A 20,572-nucleotide genomic window follows, 5' to 3' on the forward strand; every position below is an offset into this window, starting at 1 on the left:
TGCCTTCCACTTCACCTACTTGTGCTCTCTCTCTCTGTCAAATAAATAAAATCTTAAAAAAAAAAAAAAAAAGAATCAGTAGAGTGACTGTTTCTCCTTCTTTTTTAGGGAGATGAGGACCATGTTGTTAGTTTATGTTATGAGACCATTTGTGATAACCATTCAGTATTAATTTTCTGTCCATCAAAGAAATGGTGTGAGAAGTTGGCAGATATCATTGCCTGTGAATTTTATAATCTACACCATCAAGCCACGGGTAAGTTACTGATGGAAATGAAAGCTTCTATACTCAGTACATTTGCTTGAAAGTGATGTTAATGATTACATAAATAAAGCATGGCTCTTTTTGATCATTGTGCCACCTGCCCACTGGACACTCCTTTACAAAACTGAGGTTTTGGGACTAATTCTCTTCTTATTCTCATTATAGACAGTGTATACATACACTCAGGCTAACCTTAAGATTTTTAAAATACTGGGACACCTGGGTGGCTCAGCAGTTGAGTCTGTCTTTGTCTCAGGGTGTGATCCCCAGAACCGGGGATCAGAGCTTGCTTCTCCCTCTGCCTATGTCTCTGCCTCTCTCTTTCTCTGTCTCTCATGAATAAATAAGTGAAATCTTTAAAAGACAAAAAAAGATTTCTAAAATGCTGCATTTATACAGGTACATACTAAGATTCTTCATCTAGGATCGATGGGCTTTTGAGAGATTAATCTTTGAAGCCCCTAAATTGTATATAAAGCTTCACATATACATTTTCCTGAAGAAATCAGACATATCTCTCTTTGTATTTCCAAACTCTGAAAAAGAATCACACACATAGGGCAGCCCGGGTGGCTCAGCGGTTTAGCACTACCTTCGGCCCAGGGTGTGATCCTGGAGACGCGGGATCGAGTCCCACATCGGGCTCCCTGCATGGAGCTTGCTTCTGTCTCTGCCTGTGTCTCTGCCTCTCTCTCACTCTCTGTGTCTCTCATGAATAAATAAATAAAATCTTAAAAAAAAATAAAGAATCACACACATATACATGTGTATGTATATAAACACATTTATTGAGGTTTAATTTATGTATAGTAAAATGTACCCATTTGAAGTGTGTAATTTAATGAATTTTAACAAATGTGTACACTTGTTTAACCCCCACTGTAATGAACATATAAAACATTTCTATCACTCTAAAATGTGATCTTTGCTCTTTAGCTATCGATCTCCTCTATATTCTGAGCCCCAAGTCAACTGACCTGTTTTCTGTTACTCTAGATTAGTTGTGCCTTTTCTAAGAGTTTCATATAAATGAAATCATATAGTATGTACACGTGTTGTATGTTTAGCTTCTTTCAGACTGGTATTTTTAAGATTCACCCAGGTTGTTACATTTATCAATTTGTTTTTTATGGCTGAGTAGTGATTTAGTGTATGGCTGTAACTGTTAGTATATATTTTACCGATTCTAGGATGAGCACTGTTCCCTCACAACTTTTGCTAGTCTACAGTCCCTTGGGTCCCAGAAAAATGTTGGGAAGACAGAAACCAACCAGTTCTGGTAAAAGGAATAATATTTTATGACTTCATTATGCTACTGGAATCCTGAGGACAAGTGATAGATACCCCAAGCTTAGCTCCAATAAATAAACTTTGCTTGAAGTTTATATTTAATAGGTTCTAGTCCAACATTATAATACCTTTTTTATTTCCCTCCTAATTGATGTTTTCTATACTGTGCCATTTATATTCCTTACATTGTTCTATAATATGTTAAATTCCTTTAATAAGCAGAATCATTATTTTTATCTTCTTTGTTAGAGATTCTGTTATTCTGATTTATAGCAAGGGTTCCCAAATCCTAGTTCTTGGACTGGATCCTGGGCTATGATGAAATTTTCACCAGAAAAATAGAGATAAGACAGTGCATTTTTTGTAAAGCTGAAGTATAAATTCTGAAATTATTCCTACAAATTTATGTTAAAATGACTTTTTTTTAAAATGACTTTTCTTTTGAAATAAATGATAAATGGTAGTTTTAAAAAATTTTAAATTGTCCTTAGCATAATAAAACATTGGTAACTCTGTGGGTCCTTAAAATTTTTTAAAAAGTTTACCTAAAGTATTTTTAAAAATATATAAGATCTCTTAAAAATATATCTTATGAGAAGTTTACTAGTTCAAAAATCTGAGTTTGGGAAATTCCTTAAAGAAAACATAATTCTTGCATCTAAAAAAGTTGAATTCTTACTAGAGGGGCAGTTTACACAGAGAGGCAAAAACAGAAGGTAATGAATGGGCAATTAATTACCACATGGGTGGCAGGGGGGCTAGAAAAACTGTCATAAAGAAATAGGCTCCTAGGTGGTTGTGACACTGCTGCTTAGTGGGACACACTTTGAGTAAGGATTTTGATTTTTAGGCTCTGAGTAGTGGTATTTGTAATCTCCTTCCTCAGCTATATCCTTTGATCCCCTCTTGTGGGTTTGGTCTCACCATAACAGAGTCTTCCTAAACTTTGGTGCACGTTAGAATCATCTGGGGAGATTTTAAAATTCCTTATGTCCAGGTTGCATCCTATTGCACCATAATGTCTAGGAATGAGAGTCAGGCATAAATATTTTTAAAAGATGTCCTGCTAATTATTATATATAGTAGTTTTAGAATTATTGCCTTAATATTTAGCTCTATTATGACTAAGGCAGATAGCACTTAAAGAAGTCCAGGCAGAGGTAAATAGTGCTGTTATTTTTTTGGTGACAGGATTGGTAAGATCATCTGAACTTCCTCCAGTGGTATTGGAACAAAAGGGTCTTCTAGAAGTGATGGATCAGTTAAAACGTTCACCTTCGGGACTGGACTCTGTATTACAAAAAACTATACCATGGGGAGTAGCATTTCATCATGCAGGTATCCATAGTTATAATCTGTTATTAAGAAGCCCCCTCCAGACATCTTCATAATTTCTTCATTTTTATATTTGTGTGCATTTAATATCTTCTCAACCACCCTTCATGCTCTTCAATTTCATTTTAAGAAGTGTGTGATTAAGATTAAATAAGAGTAAAACACATTTGGTTTACTTAACTGTATAGTATATGTATACTAGATGAAGCCTTTTTTTTGTACAACTGGGGAGGTGAACTCTAAAATTGCTACCTTTCTATACTTTGTTTCCTTAAAATTTAGGTTAGACAGGTACTTGCTACCCTAATTCTATGCTACTTTCTTTTTATCTTACAGGGTATTGAAATATACTTACAGATATATCAAATGTATAAAAAATTAATTTTAGAAGTTGTCAAATTGTATTTTGAGAAGGCTGGAAGTGCTTAAAAATCACTTGCTTGTCATAATTACAAGGATTATGTAGTTACTGAATTAGATAACTTCTTTTGGGGAGTGGTCTGTCCATGTGCTGGGGATATGATTAAGAATATATAGTTTCTACTGGATCACTTTCTTGCACCATACACAAAAATAAACTCAAAACGGATGAAAGACCTAAACGTGAGACAGAATGCCATCAAAATCCTAGGGAAGAACATTGGTAGTAACCTCTTTGATCTCGGCCATAGCAACTTCTTACCAGACATGTCTCTGGAGGCAAGGGAAACAAAAGCAAAAGTGAATTTTGGGACTTCATCAAAATAAAAAGCTTCTGCACAGTGAAGGAAACAATCAATAAAACTAAAAGGCAACTTGGAATGGTAGAAGGTATTTGCAAATTACATATCTGATAAGAGGTTGGTATCCAAAATCTAAAGGACTTAATACCTAATAAAACAAATATAGTGAAGAAATGGACAGAAGACATGAATAGATATTTTTCCAGAGAAGGCATACAGATGATGGCCAGCAGACACCTGAAAAGATGCTCAACATCACTCAACATCAGGGAAATGCAAATGAAAACCACAGTGAGATACCATGTCACACCTATCAGAATGGCTAAAATTAACAACACAGGAAACAACAGATGTTGGTGAGGATGCATAGAAAGGGGAACCTTCTTGCATTGTTGATAGAGATGCAGATGTCAATCAACTGATGAAAAGATCAAGAAGATATGGTATATATACAATGGAATATTACTTAGCCATCAAAAATAGTGAAATCTCACCACTTGCCATGATGTAGTTGGAGCTAGAGTGTATTATGCTACGCGAAATAAGAGAGAAAGACAAATACTATATGATTTCACTGATATGTGGAATTTAAGAAGGAAAACAAATGAACATAGGGAAAGGAAAAAAAAGAGAGAGGGAAGCAAACCATAAGAGACTTAATTAAACATGGAGAACAAACTGAGTGTTGATGGAGGGAGGTTGATGGATGGAGGTGGGTGGGGATGGGCTGGATGAGTGATAGGCATTAAGGAAGGCGCTTGTAAGGGTGACCACTGCATGTTGTATGTGGGTGATAAATCACTAAATTCTGCCCCTGAAACATATATATATACATATATATTATATATATAATAAACCATATATATGGTTTATATAATATATATTATAACATATAATATATTATATAACATATATGGTTTATTATATATATAATATATATATGGTTATATAATATAATTATATAATATATAATATATAATATATATATAATATATATATGTTATATATATAATATATATATATTGGGTGATAATATATATATAGGGTGATAAATCACTAAATTCTGCCCCTGAAACCAATATTATATGGTTTATTATATATATATATATACACACACATATATAATAAACCATATATATTATATATATAACATATATATATGGTTTATTATATATATTATATATATAATATATATATAATATATATAATATATATTATATGTTATATGTTATATATATTAATATATATTATATATAATATATATAACATATATGTTAACTAACTAGGATTTAAATAAAAATTTGAAAAGAAAAATATAGTTTCTAAAGTTAGGAATTTGACCTTTTCAATTTATTTAAAATTTTTATTATGTATACATGAATACATTTTAAAATATATGTATATGTATGTATACACATACAAGCATACAGAAGAATTTATGGTGTATAACTTATGATCCATACTAATAAGATGACCTGTCACTTAAATTACAAACTAGAGCCTCAGTCCTTTTGATCTTTTGATTTTTTAAATAAAATTAAAAATAAGCCAGAAAAGTATATATTCTATATGCTGTTCTTCATTTACTCATGTAATTATTCTTCAGCATTTATTTGTGTCAAAACTGCCTGACCACTCTGTTGGATAGGCCCTGATGACAGTGTGATGCATAAGGTATGTCTCTACCCTCAGTGACTTAATCGTCTAAAGCAGGAGTCAGCAAACTACAATCTGTCGGTCAAATCCAGCACACCATCTATTTTTGTGAATAAAGTTGTACTGGAACACAATCATGCCTGTGGCTGCTTTCATGTGATAGTGGTAGGGTTGATAGTTGCAGTAGAGTCTATCTGTCCAGCAAAGCCTAAAATATTTAAGAAAACGTTTGCCACCCCCTAGTCTAGAAGATGAGATAAGAGATTGGCAGATTATACTCTTATAAAGATAGACCATGGTGACTTCTTTGTTTATAGTCCCAACAATAGCTTGAACAAATCTTTAGAGGCTTATAATAGATAGGCTTATAGTAGATTGACAGTGATCAAGTACAGTATTTTTGTTATATTCATTAATTCACATATTCATTAGTAAATGTATGTTACTGTATCTTCCTTTTGTTAGGTCTTACTTTTGAGGAGAGGGATATCATTGAAGGAGCCTTCCGTCAAGGTCAGATTCGGGTTTTGGCAGCAACTTCTACTCTTTCATCAGGGGTGAACCTACCAGCACGTCGTGTAATTATTCGGACTCCTATTTTCGGTGGTCAACTTCTAGATATTCTTACTTATAAGCAGATGGTTGGTCGTGCTGGCAGAAAAGGGGTAGACACAGTAGGTAAGTGAGTTTGAATTTAATTGTAATAGCATTGCTGAAGGACAGTGTGCATCTATTTGAAATTTGACTAGTACCTCACAATTCATTTCTTATCAGGCTGCATTTCTTTTTGATTTACTTAGTATTTGTAATGCATGTAAGTTAAAATTTTCATACATTATCAACCATTGATTTTCTACTAATGTAGAATTAAGATTTTCTTTTATATACAGTAAAATGACTCAGTATTATGCTAGTCAAAATGACTTACACATTAGTTAGAAGATGATTTTTAATTTTTAGCATAATCTATTTAGTGCTAACGAAGGGAGTAATTTTCATGGATTTTTAGTTCTGCTTAGGTGCCTGGTCTAAGATTTCAAATAGGGAGTCTTAGGCTAAGAGTTGGGAAGTACTCTCACAGTTTGAGAATAGGAACTTTACATACCATCATTTTCTCTATATATTGGTGCTGGTTCTGAAAATACCTTTTTAGTTTCTTGCGTCAACAAGTAATGATAATCTTACCACAAACCAGACAGTTTTATCTTAAGCAATGAGGAAGAGGTTTGTTTGAATTAAATATCAAGATAGCAGCAAATACTATTTTTAACCTGGTACATTATTCTGGGTGTGACAAAATTGTTACAAGTCTTTTAACATCAAAGAACTTAGGGAGGAAAATTCTCTGTCATTTTGTCTTCTCTGGGATGTAGTTTATTGATTCCAATATTATACTATATGCTAAATAATTCTGTGGCTGCTGAAGAGAAATTAGGGTACTAGGAGAAAAGGAAAGATCTTAATGGGAAAATAAATGGGATGTTCTGGGCACAAAAAGCTGGATAGTATCAGAGGAAGTGACTTTTAGAATAACTTGTCTCTGTCATCATAACTTCATTTCAGCCATTAGGAAGGGGAGATGAGGGAGTAAAGGGCACATCCTACCCTTTAAGGGCACTTCCCAGGAGTTGCACAAAATATTTCTCCTCACATACAATCAGCCCGAACTTATCACACAATTGCATTCTCCAATTGCAAGGAAGGCCATATGTCCAACTAACATGTAGAAGTTTTATTAAAGGAAAAATGAAAGAATGGCTGGCTGTCTCATCCCCAGTAACAGATGAATGAATCATCTATCTGTAATCCCTGAAGAGTCATTGGTTTGCCTCTCTTTTAAGCCCTAAAAATTCTAATGATTAAAAAAAACTCCCAACTCCTTGGATTTCCCCTATTATTGGCATCAAAGAAGTTTATCCTGCCTTTCTTACTTTACCTATAAAATATGCATGTTACATGCGTTTAAGGAAGGTTGGGGAAAGAGACTAAAACAATCCCTATTCCTACTTGCTTTCCTCTGACTTCCCTCTGGCCTTCCCCCAACTCTGATCTCCTAGTAGACTTGCAACTTCGGAGAGTGACGTATAAGTTCATTTCACACAGCTGCCTTTCTTTTAGGGTCAGAGGGTCTCTAAGGTAGAAGATAGGGACATTTTATTTGCCTCATTGCATTCTCTTTCTCATGGGGAAGAATAATTGGAAGGTTGGTGCCCTGGCCAAATTATTGAGCCTCAAATCAGGTAACATTTAAACAAAACTAAAATATACCACAATAACTTTGTTCTTTGTGGTCTTAGAAACTTGAGATTTTGACTTTGGGTAATGCTCCATTTTGGGAGGGCATATGGCTTGCTCAGAACTTCCAACAACAGGGAATGTGTGAATATAGTGTTTCATATCAATTACAAAGATATGCGTACAATTAAAAAAATATGCTTTTTGAATTGTGTAGCATCTTTGTAAACTTTCTGCATTTTTTAAAAGATCTTAATATTTTCTAGACAGTTAATGGTGTTTTATTTAGGTGATACTTTAATATTTCTATTGAATTCCTGGAACCCTCCAGTATAAGAGATTGGTGCTTTGTGCAAAAATAGTGATTTGCAAGTTAAATAGTAATAATTGATTTGATTCTAATTGACTTCTCTATTGTGGTATGGATTCAGTTACCTGAGACGTGTGGCAGCAGGAACCTGGACTATATATTTATTGGCATTAATTTGGGCATTTTCATAAACCTTGCTCATCCTGAAAAAGGGTTGTCCATTTTGTTGAAAAATCAAAACCTGAATGTGGTTTGAACAGCCCAAACTGGTGTTTACTTTGCTAGTTGATACATTTTGTAGATGACTTTTTGTCTTATGCTGGGATAATTTACAGTGCATCCAAGAGCCAGGTGATAAATTTTATTCACCTGTTTTTTGTTGTTGTTTTGTTTGATGACACTTATCTTTTTGTAATATCTGGGATAAATAATCAATAGTCATCAAAATCATACTCCCTTATCTTTATCCTATCTTGGTCCTCAATTTGGCAGTCAGTATTAGGAAAGCAGCATTTTCTCTCTGCCCAGAATGGTTAGTATGCTCCATATGTCCAACTAACATGTAGAGGTTTTATTAAATAAACTAAAAGTTTATTTAATGCAAGTGGCCTTCCTTTTGCCCCTGGAACATCTTACTTCCTTTCCCCTACTATTAGATTCACTTGTGAAAAAATATGGTTTTCTCTAATTGTGGTGGCTGTAATAGTACTTTATATTTGTATAAATTGTATATTTGTATATGTTTATAATGTATAAGTGCTATCACATATTTTTATTCATTTGATTGTGACAATAACCTGAAGTGTTTAGATTAGTAACTGTTATAATGTAATTTCTAGGTTTCTGTAGTATTTTTTAATTCATATTATCATGTACAGCTAATAGTAATTTGTATTTTCCTTTATAGCTTTCAAAATACCTATATTATTATTAATACCTCTATTATTATTATTATTATTATTATTATTATTATTATTTTAAGTAAGAATAGTGTATGGAAGGAAAAAAACTTTCTGTGCCTGCTTAGGTTCTATGGCTAGTACCTACAAATTAAACTGACAACAGATTAATAGGACAGAAGGCCTACATATTTCTTTTTTTAAAGATTTTATTTATTCATAAGAGAGAGAGGAAGAGACACAGACAGAGGGAGAAGCAGGCTCCACACAGGGATCCTAATGTGGGACTTGATCCCTGGTCTCGAGGGTCACACTCTGGGCCGAAGGCGGCACTAAACTGCTGAGCCAACCGAGCTGCCCAAGGCCTACATATTTTATTAGCTATTAATATTTTCATTTTTTGCATACACAGAGGCCTTTATAGAAGAATAGTGAAGACCCAAAGAAGCAGTTAGATGTTAGGGATATTACACCCTTTTAATAAAAGGAGACAGAATTGAGACGTGACAAATCAAAGGAAAAGGGATTTGGGCTTCTAGGGGTGGTAAATTGTGCGAAGGTAAATAGACCAGAATCTAATGGAGGTTAAAGATTATTTAGTAAGGTTTATGTAAACCCATCTTGGTGCTCACTTTCTGTGTACAGTGGTAAGTGATAAAGAGACATCTTCACAAAGAGAAATTTAGTCTTGCTTCTAGGCACGCAGGGTGAGGACAAAGAGCTCTTTCTGTTTTTTTTTTTTTTAAGATTTTATTTATTTATTCATGAGAGACACACACATAGAGAAAGAGGCAGAGACACAGGCAAAGGGAGAAGCAGGCTTCATGCAGGGAGCCCGACGTGGGACTTGATCCCGGGGATCCAGGATCAGGCCCTGGGCTTGGGCTGAAGGTGGCGCTGAACCGCTGAGCCACCCGGGCTGCCCCAAAGAGCTCTTTTTATGTTTATTGCTTCCTGAATGTCTTCAGATCAAAATAATCCTATGTGAAAGTGGCATATTTTGGTGTGGCATATTCTGATCCCCTTCAATCCCAAGTTCAGAAAATGAAAGCATCAGCAATAATTCTATGACCAAAATAACTGCTATCATCTATTATCTTCTTTTTAAATGAGACAATTGAAATTCTTGTTGGCAGATATCTTAAGGAAATCTGTTGGGATTTTGCCAATGTATGGTTTTTTGATTATAGGTGAGAGTATCTTAGTTTGTAAGAACGCTGAGAAATCAAAAGGCATAGCTCTACTTCAGGGATCTCTAAAACCTGTGCGTAGCTGTTTGCAAAGACAAAAAGGAGAAGAAGTAACTGCGAGCATGATAAGAGCTATTCTGGAGGTAAGAAAGAGGTCACTAAATTACTGTTTGCTCTCCTGTGTCTGTAATATGATGGTAGAACTTAAGTATGTGAAGAAAAATCTTAGCTTTGTGTTTATGTGATTGTTTATAGTCTTCCTGAGTTTGAATCTATTCTATTTTTTATAGTTATTTCCTGGAGTTTAATACAGCTAGTGCTATATCGGGATATTTCAAAACAGTGGAATAAAACCTAAATGCCAGGGGTGCCCAGTTAGCTTAGTCGGTTAAGCATCTACCTTTGGCTCAGGTCATGATCCCAGGGTCCTGGGATCCAGCACCATTTCGGGCTCCCTGCTCAGTTGGGAGCCTGCTTCTCCCTCTTCCTCTGCCTGCTGCTCCCTGTTTGTGCTCTCTCTCACTCTCTCAAATAAATAAATAAAATCTTAAAAAAAAAACCCGCCAAATGCCAGATGATTCTATTTTACTATTTATTTATTTATTTTAATAATTTAATTTTTATTGGTGTTCAATTTACCAACATACAGAAAAACACCCAGTGCTCATCCTGTCAAGTGTCCCCCTCAGTGCCCGTCACCCATTCCCCCCCACCCTCCGCCCTCCTCCCCTTCCACCACCCCTAGTTCGTTTCCCAGAGTTAGGAGTCTTTATGTTTTGTCTCCCTTCCTGATATTTCCCACACATTTCTTCTCCCTTTATATTCCCTTTCACTATTATTTATATTCCCCAAATGAATGAGAACATACACTGTTTGTCCTTCTCCGATTGACTTACTGCACTCAGCATAATACCCTCCAGTTCCATCCACGTTGAAGCAGATGGTGGGTATTTGTCGTTTCTAATGGCTGAGTAATATTCCATTGTATACATAAACCACATCTTCTTTATCCATTCATATTTCGATGGACACCGAGGCTCCTTCCACAGTTTGGCTATTGTGGCCATTGCTGATAGAAACATCGGGGTGCAGGTGTCCCGGCGTTTCATTGCATCTGTATCTTTGGGGTAAATCCCCAACAGTGCAACTGCTGGGTCGTAGGGCAGGTCTATTTTTAACTCTTTGAGGAACCTCCTCCACACAGTGTTCCAAAGTGGCTGCACCAGTTCACATTCCCACCAACAGTGTAAGAGGGTTCCCTTTTCTCCACATCCTCTCCAACATTTGTTGCTTCCTGCCTTGTTAATTTTCCCCATTCTCACTGGTGTGAGGTGGTATCTCATTGTGGTTTTGATTTGTATTTCCCTGATGGCAAGTGATGCAGAGCATTTTCTCATGTGCATGTTGGCCATGTCCATGTCTTCCTCTGTGAGATTTCTGTTCATGTCTTTTGCCCATTTCATGATTGGATTGTTTGTTTCTTTGGTGTTGAGTTTAATAAGTTCTTTATAGATTTTGGAAACTAGCCCTTTATCTGATACGTCATTTGCAAATGTCTTCTCCCATTTTGTAGGTTGTCTTTTAGTTTTGTTGACTGTATCCTTTGCTGTGCAAAAGCTTCTTATCTTGATGAAGTCCCAATAGTTCATTTTTGCTTTTGTTTCTTTTGCCTTTGTGGATGTATCTTGCAAGAAGTTACTGTGGCTGAGTTCAAAAAGGGTGTTGCCTGTGTTCTCCTCTAGGATTTTGATGGAATCTTGTCTCACATTTAGATCTCTCATCCATTTTGAGTTTATCTTTGTGTATGGTGAAAGAGAGTGGTCCAGTTTCATTCTTCTGCATGTGGATGTCCAATTTTCCCAACACCATTTATTGAAGAGACTATCTTTCTGCCAATGGATAGTCTTTCCTCCTTTATCGAGTATTAGTTGATCATACAGTTCAGGGTCCACTTCTGGATTCTCTATTCTGTTCCATTGATCTATGTGTCTGTTTTTGTGCCAGTACCACACTGTCTTGATGACCACAGCTTTGTAGTACAACCTGAAATCTGGCATTGTGATGCCCCCAGCTATGGTTTTCTTTTTTAAAATTCCCCTGGCTATTCGGGATCTTTTCTGATTCCACACAAATCTTAAAATAGTTTGTTCTAACTCTCTGAAGAAAGTCTATGGTATTTTGATAGGGATTGCATTAAACGTGTAAATTGCCCTGGGTAACATTGACATTTTCACAATATTAATTCTGCCAATCCATGAGCATGGAATATTTTTCCATCTCTTTGTGTCTTCCTCAATTTCTTTCAGAAGTGTTCTATAGTTTTTAGGGTATAGATCCTTTACCTCTTTGGTTAGGTTTATTCCTAGGTATCTTATGCTTTTGGGTGCAATTGTAAATGGGATTGACTCCTTAATTTCTCTTTCTTCAGTCTCATTGTTAGTGTATAGAAATGCTATTGATTTCTGGGCATTGATTTTGCATCCTGCCACACTACCAAATTGCTGTATGAGTTCTAGCAATCTTGGGGTGGAGGCTTTTGGGTTTTCTACGTAGAGTATCATGTCATCGGCGAAGAGGGAGAGTTTGACTTCTTCTTTGCCAATTTGAATGCCTTTAATGTCTTTTTGTTGTCTGATTGCTGAGGCGAGGACTTCCAGTACTATGTTGAATAGCAGTGGTGAGAGTGGACATCCCTGTCTTGTTCCTGATCTTAGGGGAAAGGCTCCCAGTGCTTCCCCATTGAGAATTATATTTGCTGTGGGCTTTTCGTAGATGGCTTTTAAGATGTTGAGGAATGTTCCATCTCTGCACTCTGAAGCGTTTTGATCAGGAATGGATGCTGTATTTTGTCAAATGCTTTCTCTGCATCTAATGAGAGGATCATATGGTTCTTGGTTTTTCTCTTGCTGATATGATGAATCACATTGACTGTTTTACGAGTGTTGAACCAGCCTTGTGTCCCGGGGATAAATCCTACTTGGTCATGGTGAATAATTTTCTTAATGTGTTGTTGGATCCTATTGGCTAGTATCTTGTTGAGAATTTTTGCATCCATGTTCATCAGGGATATTGGTCTGTAATTCTTTTTGGTGGGGTCTTTGTCTGGTTTCGGAATTAAGGTGATGCTGGCCTCATAGAACGAATTTGGAAGTACTCCATCTCTTTCTATCTTTCCAAACAGCTTTAGTAGAATAGGTGTGATTTCTTCTTTAAACGTTTGATAGAATTCCTCTGGGAAGCCATCTGGCCCTGGACTTTTGTGTCTTGGGAGGTTTGTGATGCCTGCTTCAATTTCCTCCCTGGTTATTGGCCTGTTCAGGTTTTCTATTTCTTCCTGCTCCAGTTTTGGTAGTTTGTGGCATTCCAGGAATGCTTCCATTTCTTCTAGATTGCCTAATTTATTGGCGTAGAGCTGTTCATAATATGTTTTTAAAATCGTTTGTATTTCCTTGGTGTTGGTAGTGGTCTCCCCTTTCTCATTCATGTTTATTAATTTGAGTCTTCTCTCTCTTCTTTTTAATAAGGTTGGCTAATGGTTTATCTATCTTATTAGTTCTTTCAAAGAACCAAATCCTGGTTCTTTTGATCTGTTCCACAGTTCTTTTGGTCTCGATTTCATTTAGTTCTGCTCGAATTTTAATTAACTCTCTTCTTCTGCTGGGGGTGGGGTCCATTTGCTGCTTTTTCTCTAGCTCCTTTATGTGTAAGGTGAGCTTTTGTATTTGAGTTCTTTCCAGTTTTTGAATGGATGCTTGTATTGCGATGTATTTCCCCCTCAGGACTGCTTTTGCTGCATCCCAAAGATTTTGAACGGTTGTATCTTCATTCTCATTAGTTTCCATGAATCTTTTTAATTGTTCCTTAATTTCCTGGTTGACCTTTTCATCTTTTAGCAGGATGGTCCTTAATCTCCACGTGTTTGTGGTCCTTCCAAACTTCTTGTTGTGATTAAGTTCTAATTTCAAGGCATTATGGTCTGAGAATATACAGGGGACTATCCCGATCTTTTGGTATCGGTTCAGACCCAATTTGTGACCCAGTATGTAGTCTGTTCTGGAGAAAGTTCCATGTGCACTTGAGAAGAATGTGTATTCAGTTGAGTTTGGATGTAAATTTCTGTAGATATCTGTGAAATCCATCTGGTCCAGTGTATCATTTAAAGCTCTCGTTTCTTTGGAGATGTTGTGCTTAGAAGACCTATCAAGGGTAGAAAGAGCTAGATTGAAGTCACCAAGTATAAGTGTATTATTATCAAAGTATTTCTTCACTTTGGTTATTAATTGGTTTAAATATTTGGCAGCTCCCACATTTGGGGCATATATATTGAGGATTATTAAGTCCTCTTGTTGGATAGATCCTTTGAGTATGAGATAGTGTCCCTCTTCATCTCTCACTATAGTCTTCGGGGTAAATTTTAATTTATCTGATATGAGGATGGCTACCCCTGCTTTCTTTTGAGGGCCATTTGAATGGTAAATGGTTCTCCAACCTTTTATTTTCAGGTTGTAGGTGTCCTTCTGTCTAAAATGAGTCTCTTGTAGACAGCAAATTGATGGGTCCTGCTTTTTTATCCAGTCTGAAACCCTGCGCCTTTTGATGGGGTCATTAAGCCCGTTCACGTTCAGAGTTACTATTGTCAGATAGGAGTTTAGTGTCATCATGATATCTATTCAGTCCTTGTTTTTGTGGATTGTTCCACTGAACTTCTTCTTAAAGGGGAATTTTAAGAGTCACCCTTAAAACTTCTTGCAGAGCTGGTTTGGAGGTTACATATTCTTTCAGTTCCTGCCTGTCTTGGAAGCTCTTTATCTCTCCTTCCATTTTGAATGAGAGCCTTGCTGGATAAAGTATTCTTGGTTGCAAGTTCTTCTCATTTAGGACCCTGAATATATCCTGCCAGCCCTTTCTGGCCTGCCAGGTCTCTGTGGAGAGGTCTGCTGTTACCCTAATATTCCTCCCCATAAAAGTCAGGGACTTTTTTTTCTCTTGCTGCTTTAAGGATCTTCTCCTTATCTTTGGAATTTGCAAGCTTCACTATTAAATGTCGAGGTGTTGAACGGTTTTTGTTGATTTTAGTGGGGGAATCTCTCTATTTCCTGGATCTGAATGCCTGTTTCCCTTCCCAGATTCGGAAAGTTTTCAGCTAGGATTTGTTCAAATACATATTCTGGCCCTCTGTCCCTTTCGGCGCCCTCGGGAACCCCAATTAAACGTAGGTTTTTCTTCCTCAGGCTGTCACTTATTTCCCTTAATCTATCGTCATGGTCTTTTAATTGCCTGTCTCTTTTTTCCTCAGTTTCCCTCTTTGCCATCAACTTGTCTTCTATGTCACTCACTCGTTCTTCCACCTCGTTAAGCCTCCTCCTTAGGACTTCTAGCTTGGATTGCATCTCATTTAATTGATTTTTAATTTCTGCCTGATTGGATCTAAATTCTGCAGTCATGAAGTCTCTTGAGTTCTTTATGGTTTTTTCTAGAGCCACCAGTAGCTGTATAATAGTGCTTCTGAATTGGCTTCCTGACATTGAATTGTAATCCATATTTTGTAACTCTGTGGGAGAGAGGACTGTTCTGATTCTTTTTTTTGAGGTGAGGTTTTCCTTCTAGTCATTTTGCTCAGTGCAGAGTGGCCAAAAACAAGTTGTATTGGGAAAAGGAGAAAAAGAGAGAGAAGGAAAGAAAAGAGAAAAAGAAAAAAGGAGAAAGAAGAAAAAAAAGGCGAAAAAGAGAAGAAAAAGAGAAAGAAAAAGAAAGGAGAAAAAAGAAAAAAAAAAGGGTGGGGTGGGGTGGGGGAAGCAATCAGAAATCAAGAAGAAAGAAAGAAAGAAAACACAAAACAATACAAAAACAAAAAACAAAAAAAACACGGGGGAGTATCTTCTGATTCTGTATACTTTAAGTCCCTTGACTTCCCTTGGAACTGGTCAGTCTCGCTGGTCTTCTGGGGGAGGGGCCTGCTGTGATGATTCTCAGGTGTTAGCACTTGGGGCAGCTGCTCTGCTCCTGCCTGGTGCAGGGCTCAGTGGGGGTTGTTTACCCCGTGAGGCCCTGGGAGGAAGCCACAGTGGCGGCGGCAGCTCTGCAGCCCTGGAGTCAGCTCCCGCAGTAACTCCCGGGCTCTCTGTCTGCAGGGCCTGGGGGCTCCGGGGCGGGGCCGCTGATCTGCTCAGCTCCGGGCAGGAGCGTCCTTGCTGTCCTGGGCCCTCCGGGTCTCTGCCTGTCCCAGGGGGAGGGCGGATCCTGGGCTGTGTCCCGGCGCCCTGTGCTTTGGCCCCTGCGCTGTTGGATTCGTGCTCCCCGCCGTGCAGCCCCCTCCGCAGAGCCTCTTCCTCCGCCCGAGCCCCCCCCCTCCCTCCCCGCAGCTGCTCTGGGTCCCGCCGTGCGCGCTGCAGCCCTTAGGGAGCTCAGCGCACTCTCCCCGGTCGCAGGTGCCTGTTAGTTTCCCCGGGAGCCCGAGGGCATCCCCGCCCTCCTCCGTCCTGCTCCACCTCCCTGCGGTCGCCTTTCCGCCTGGGAAGGTTGCTGCAGGTCCTGCTCCTCCGGGACGGGGCTCTCCTGTCCTGGGGACACTCGTCCCGGCCTCAGCCCGGCTCCTCGCGGGGCCCCTCCCCCTTGGAGGCCTTTTGTGTCTTTATTTCTTTTTCCCCGTCTTCCTACCTTGATAGAAGCGCGAACTCTTCTCACTGTAGCATTCCAGCTGGTCTCTCTTTAAATCTCAGGCCGAATTCGTAGATTTTCGTATGATTTGAAGGTTATCTAGGTAATTTGTTGGGGACAGGTGATTTGGGGACCCTAGTCTTCCGCCATCTTGCCCCTCCTCCATCTTCTTTTTACTTTTTAGATACTTCATTATTTTCTGAATTTTTATTTTTTAATTTTTAATTTTCTTTTCTTTTGAGAGAGAGGATGTGTGCACATGCAGGGAGAGAGAGGCAGAGGCACAGGGAGAGAGAGAATCTCAAACAGGCTCCATACTCAGGGAGCCCAACGTGGGGCTCAATCTCAGGACCCCAACATCATGACCTGAGCTGAAATCAAGAGTTGAACAGTTAACCAATTGAGCCACGCAGGCACCCCTATTTTATGAATTTTTTAAAAAGATGACAAAAATGGCCCATAGTTCTTCCATCTAGATACTACCTATTGACATTAAAATAAAATCAAATTACAAATAAACCTGATTAGAAGTTTCAAACAACATGCAAAGATCTAAAGTGAAAAATAAAATCTCCTCTGCGTTTTCAAAGATAACCAACCTCCTTTTAAGTGTTTTGTGTCATCCAGAAAAGTTGTCTGTTCATATACTAGTATGTCTTGCTCTTGGTTTCAGTACCGGCCCTGGAGGTACTGGTACCTGTGCTCATACTTCTTTTTCCAACCTTTTACACTCCATTTGAAAGAAAAGGAAAGTAGTTGATAGCATAGGATTGTAAGGATATAAAAAGTAGGCATTCTCATATACTGCTGAAACTCCTTTGGGAAGGCAATTTGGACATACCTACTAAGATTAAAAAAGAAACAGGCCCCCAAACAAAACACGTAGCCATTTAACCAGTAGATTCACAATTAAGAGTTTTACTAGGGATGTAATTGTGAAATTACATCAAATTAAATGTACAAGAATGTTTATTATAGCACTATTGGTAATAAGAAAAAACTGGAAACAACCAAAATACTGTTAGTACTAAGTAAATCTTGGTAAAACTTTGTTTTATGGCCATTAAAATTGTAAGATAGCTCTGATTTGGTAGGTTTCAATATGTATTGAATGGAAGAAGGCAAGGGAGAAATTAGTGCATTTAATTAATTTGTATATTTAATATAGTTACAGGGAGATGATTTCCACAAGACATGACTGACTTCACTTTTTCTACATGTATTCTCATCCCCTTTCTGGGTGGGAAATATTCAATACTAGCATTCTTATATGCCCACACGTTTCGAAGGGAAATGTTTTTGGTTCCTACGTGTCAGATAGTGATTCATTTATGAGAAAATGTTGTATCTACTTTTATGGAAACTTTTGATGATGTTGTCAGTAGATGTTATATACGTGTATAATGAGTGATGATGGACAAATTGAGTAAAGAGTCTCTGCATTAAGATGCTGAGAATATTTTAGGACAAACTCACTTCTTTTATATCATGAGGGCCTGCATGTCTTATTAAAAAGTTATAAAAAATTTCAAACCTCTTTTATCAGATCATAGTTGGTGGAGTGGCAAGTACATCACAAGATATGCAGACATATGCCTCTTGCACATTTTTGGCTGCAAGTATGAAAGAACGGAAGCTGGGAAGTCAGAAGAATCAAGATTCTGTTCAACTTGGAGCAATTGAGGCCTGTGTGATGTGGCTGCTAGAAAATGAATTCATCCAGATTACTGAAACTGGTGATGGAACAGAAGGTAAATGTGACTTCTTAGTTGCAGTTTACTTACTTTTTCATCTTTAGTGACTTAAGACTGCTTAGTAAAAGGAAATTGACTTTTCAAACACTATAAAAGGAAACTGGTTTTTCAAGTGGTATATGAACTCATTTTTAGTAAGTCAGTGTTCTGTTTAGCGACACCAGACAATTAGCATAGAATCTGCTTGTAAATATCCATGCATTGGGTAAAATTTATCAGAGGTCGAAAAGTTAATTGCAGAATACAGAAAGACAATGTTTTATTTTTAACATTTGGTTCTTTATTTCCCTGTTCCTACCCCCAACCAGGAAAAGTGTATCATCCAACACATCTCGGTTCAGCAACTCTTTCTTCTTCGCTTTCTCCAACTGATACTTTAGATATTTTTGCTGACCTTCAAAGAGCAATGAAGGGCTTTGTTTTAGAGAATGATCTACATATTGTTTATCTGGTAAGTTCTTTTATCTTCAGTATTATGTTTGTGAAAATGGAGAGAAAATATATAGAATCCTAAACATCAAAGATACCCTAAGGGAACATCTTATTTGTTTTCTTTGACTAGGGTAGTAGTGGTGGGAATAGAAAATAGGTAAGAAGAAAGTTGTTTTAAAGTAATAAGCTAAATTTTGCAGTGGCCTTTTAATTTATTTGTCTACTTATCAATTTTCTCTAACCTCCTTTTAAAAAGGATTTGTGGAACTTCATGAAAAACATATTTTATAATGTATAAGAGAATAGTAAAGGACAATTGAAATATAAGTAAATTGAAGATAAGATCAAAATGTTCAAGTCAAGCAAAAGTTGGTACATAAATATGAATTCCTTTAAGTCATGTACAGTTCCTGTAGCCAACTTTCGTTTTGAGTTTTCTAGATACTAGAGTGAAAAAGAAAGCTTGATTAGTCTTAATATTGATAGGATAAAAAAGAAAACAAATTAGGAAAAGTGGCACTTGGCTGGCTTAGTCGGTAAAGCATGTGACTCTTGATCTTAGGGTTGTAAGTTCTAGCCCCATGTTCAGTGTAGAGATTACTTAAAAAAATAAAATCTTTTAAAAAACAATTAGAGAAAGTGTTGCATTTTATTGCCTAAGAGAAATTCCGTCCTAAAAGACACTCAGAAAAAAAAAAAATAAAAAAAAAAAATAAAGACACTCAGAAACTTTATTTTTTATAAAGTCTCCATAACAGATGCAGTAAGGAATTTTAGTAGTTTGTATACATTAGATAGTGTCTTATAAATATTATTTCTTATAACAAAGAGTTTGATAACAGTTGGATAATGTAGAGTTTGAGATTATATTCTCTGACAAGAACCTGGCAAAAAATACTTCATTTTGTCAATTAAAAGGAGATGTGGGGAGTAACATAAGCAAGATGTCAGGATAGAGGTCCCTAGCTCTAGTCTCCATCACAAAAATATGGATGAGCAGCTATTTGCAGACAAAAATGCATTTCTAAAAATCCCAGAACCTAGTGGTTAGGCTAAATCACATTCTTAGAGTGCTAAAATTGAAAAAAGCCATGTCAGAAGGCTAAGAGAAGTGGCAGCACTTTGGCAGTGTTGCCTTTTCCCCAAACCAGCACAGTCCCACACTGAGAGGAATCCCTTGGGCCTACAGTTTCTCCAGTGAGAAAAAGAGAGCTTGAGGCTGACATCCAATTTCCCCAGCATTCTGGAGTATTCTCTGGGAAGCCCGTTTCCATCTCACCTTGTAGGGAACATTAGGGAAATATGCAAAGCTAGACCACCTCAGAGAGGAGGGCTCACAGGTATCTGTGTGTGGATTAGTGATAGCACTGCAACCCTCCTAGCCGTCTTGCCCAATCAGAGAACCCAGCAAGTGGCACCATCTGGCTGTTATGACAGATTGCTGCCCATTTGGCCAGAAAGCAGAATGAGTGGTTCTGCCAAGCTGGGATCCTTAGGCAACGACCTGGCTCAGAGCCCAGCCTACCGCTCTGGTCTTGCAGGAAGCCAATCCAGCAGCCCCCTCCACTCCTAAGTCAGAGCTCAGCCTGTAGCCCTGCCTAACCAGGGATTTTTACTGTAGAACACAGCCTAGAGTCCTACATGATCACAGGGTCCATCCTGCAGCCCCATCCAACTGTGGAGTACAACTATTGGCCACACTTGAACACAAAATCCAGCTAATGGCACCACCCTTCCAAGGAGTCCAGTCCCAGGTCCTTTCTGACCAGAGAGTCCAGCCATTGGCCATGCCTGTCTGCAGAGCCCAGCTAGCAGTCCCACCTGACC

General features: G+C 37.6%; 1 protein-coding gene across 2 annotated transcripts in view; it reads left to right on the forward strand.

The window, feature by feature from the left end:
- POLQ (DNA polymerase theta) overlaps window positions 1-20,572 on the forward strand; it is a 129,928-nt gene that overhangs the window by 12,098 nt on the left and 97,258 nt on the right. For both annotated transcript variants that reach the window (XR_005983269.1, XM_041726868.1), the window contains exons 7-12: window positions 109-256; window positions 2,747-2,893; window positions 5,734-5,946; window positions 9,903-10,045; window positions 18,106-18,310; window positions 18,622-18,764. Coding sequence is in view for 1 of the 2 variants with exons in the window: in XM_041726868.1 (XP_041582802.1) it covers window positions 109-256; window positions 2,747-2,893; window positions 5,734-5,946; window positions 9,903-10,045; window positions 18,106-18,310; window positions 18,622-18,764 (999 nt within the window). In the remaining variant the exon portion in view is untranslated. The remainder of the gene's footprint in view (window positions 1-108; window positions 257-2,746; window positions 2,894-5,733; window positions 5,947-9,902; window positions 10,046-18,105; window positions 18,311-18,621; window positions 18,765-20,572) is intronic.

The sequence above is a fragment of the Vulpes lagopus genome, chromosome 1, assembly GCF_018345385.1.
Source record: "Vulpes lagopus strain Blue_001 chromosome 1, ASM1834538v1, whole genome shotgun sequence".
In the NCBI taxonomy this organism is placed as follows: domain Eukaryota; kingdom Metazoa; phylum Chordata; class Mammalia; order Carnivora; family Canidae; genus Vulpes; species Vulpes lagopus.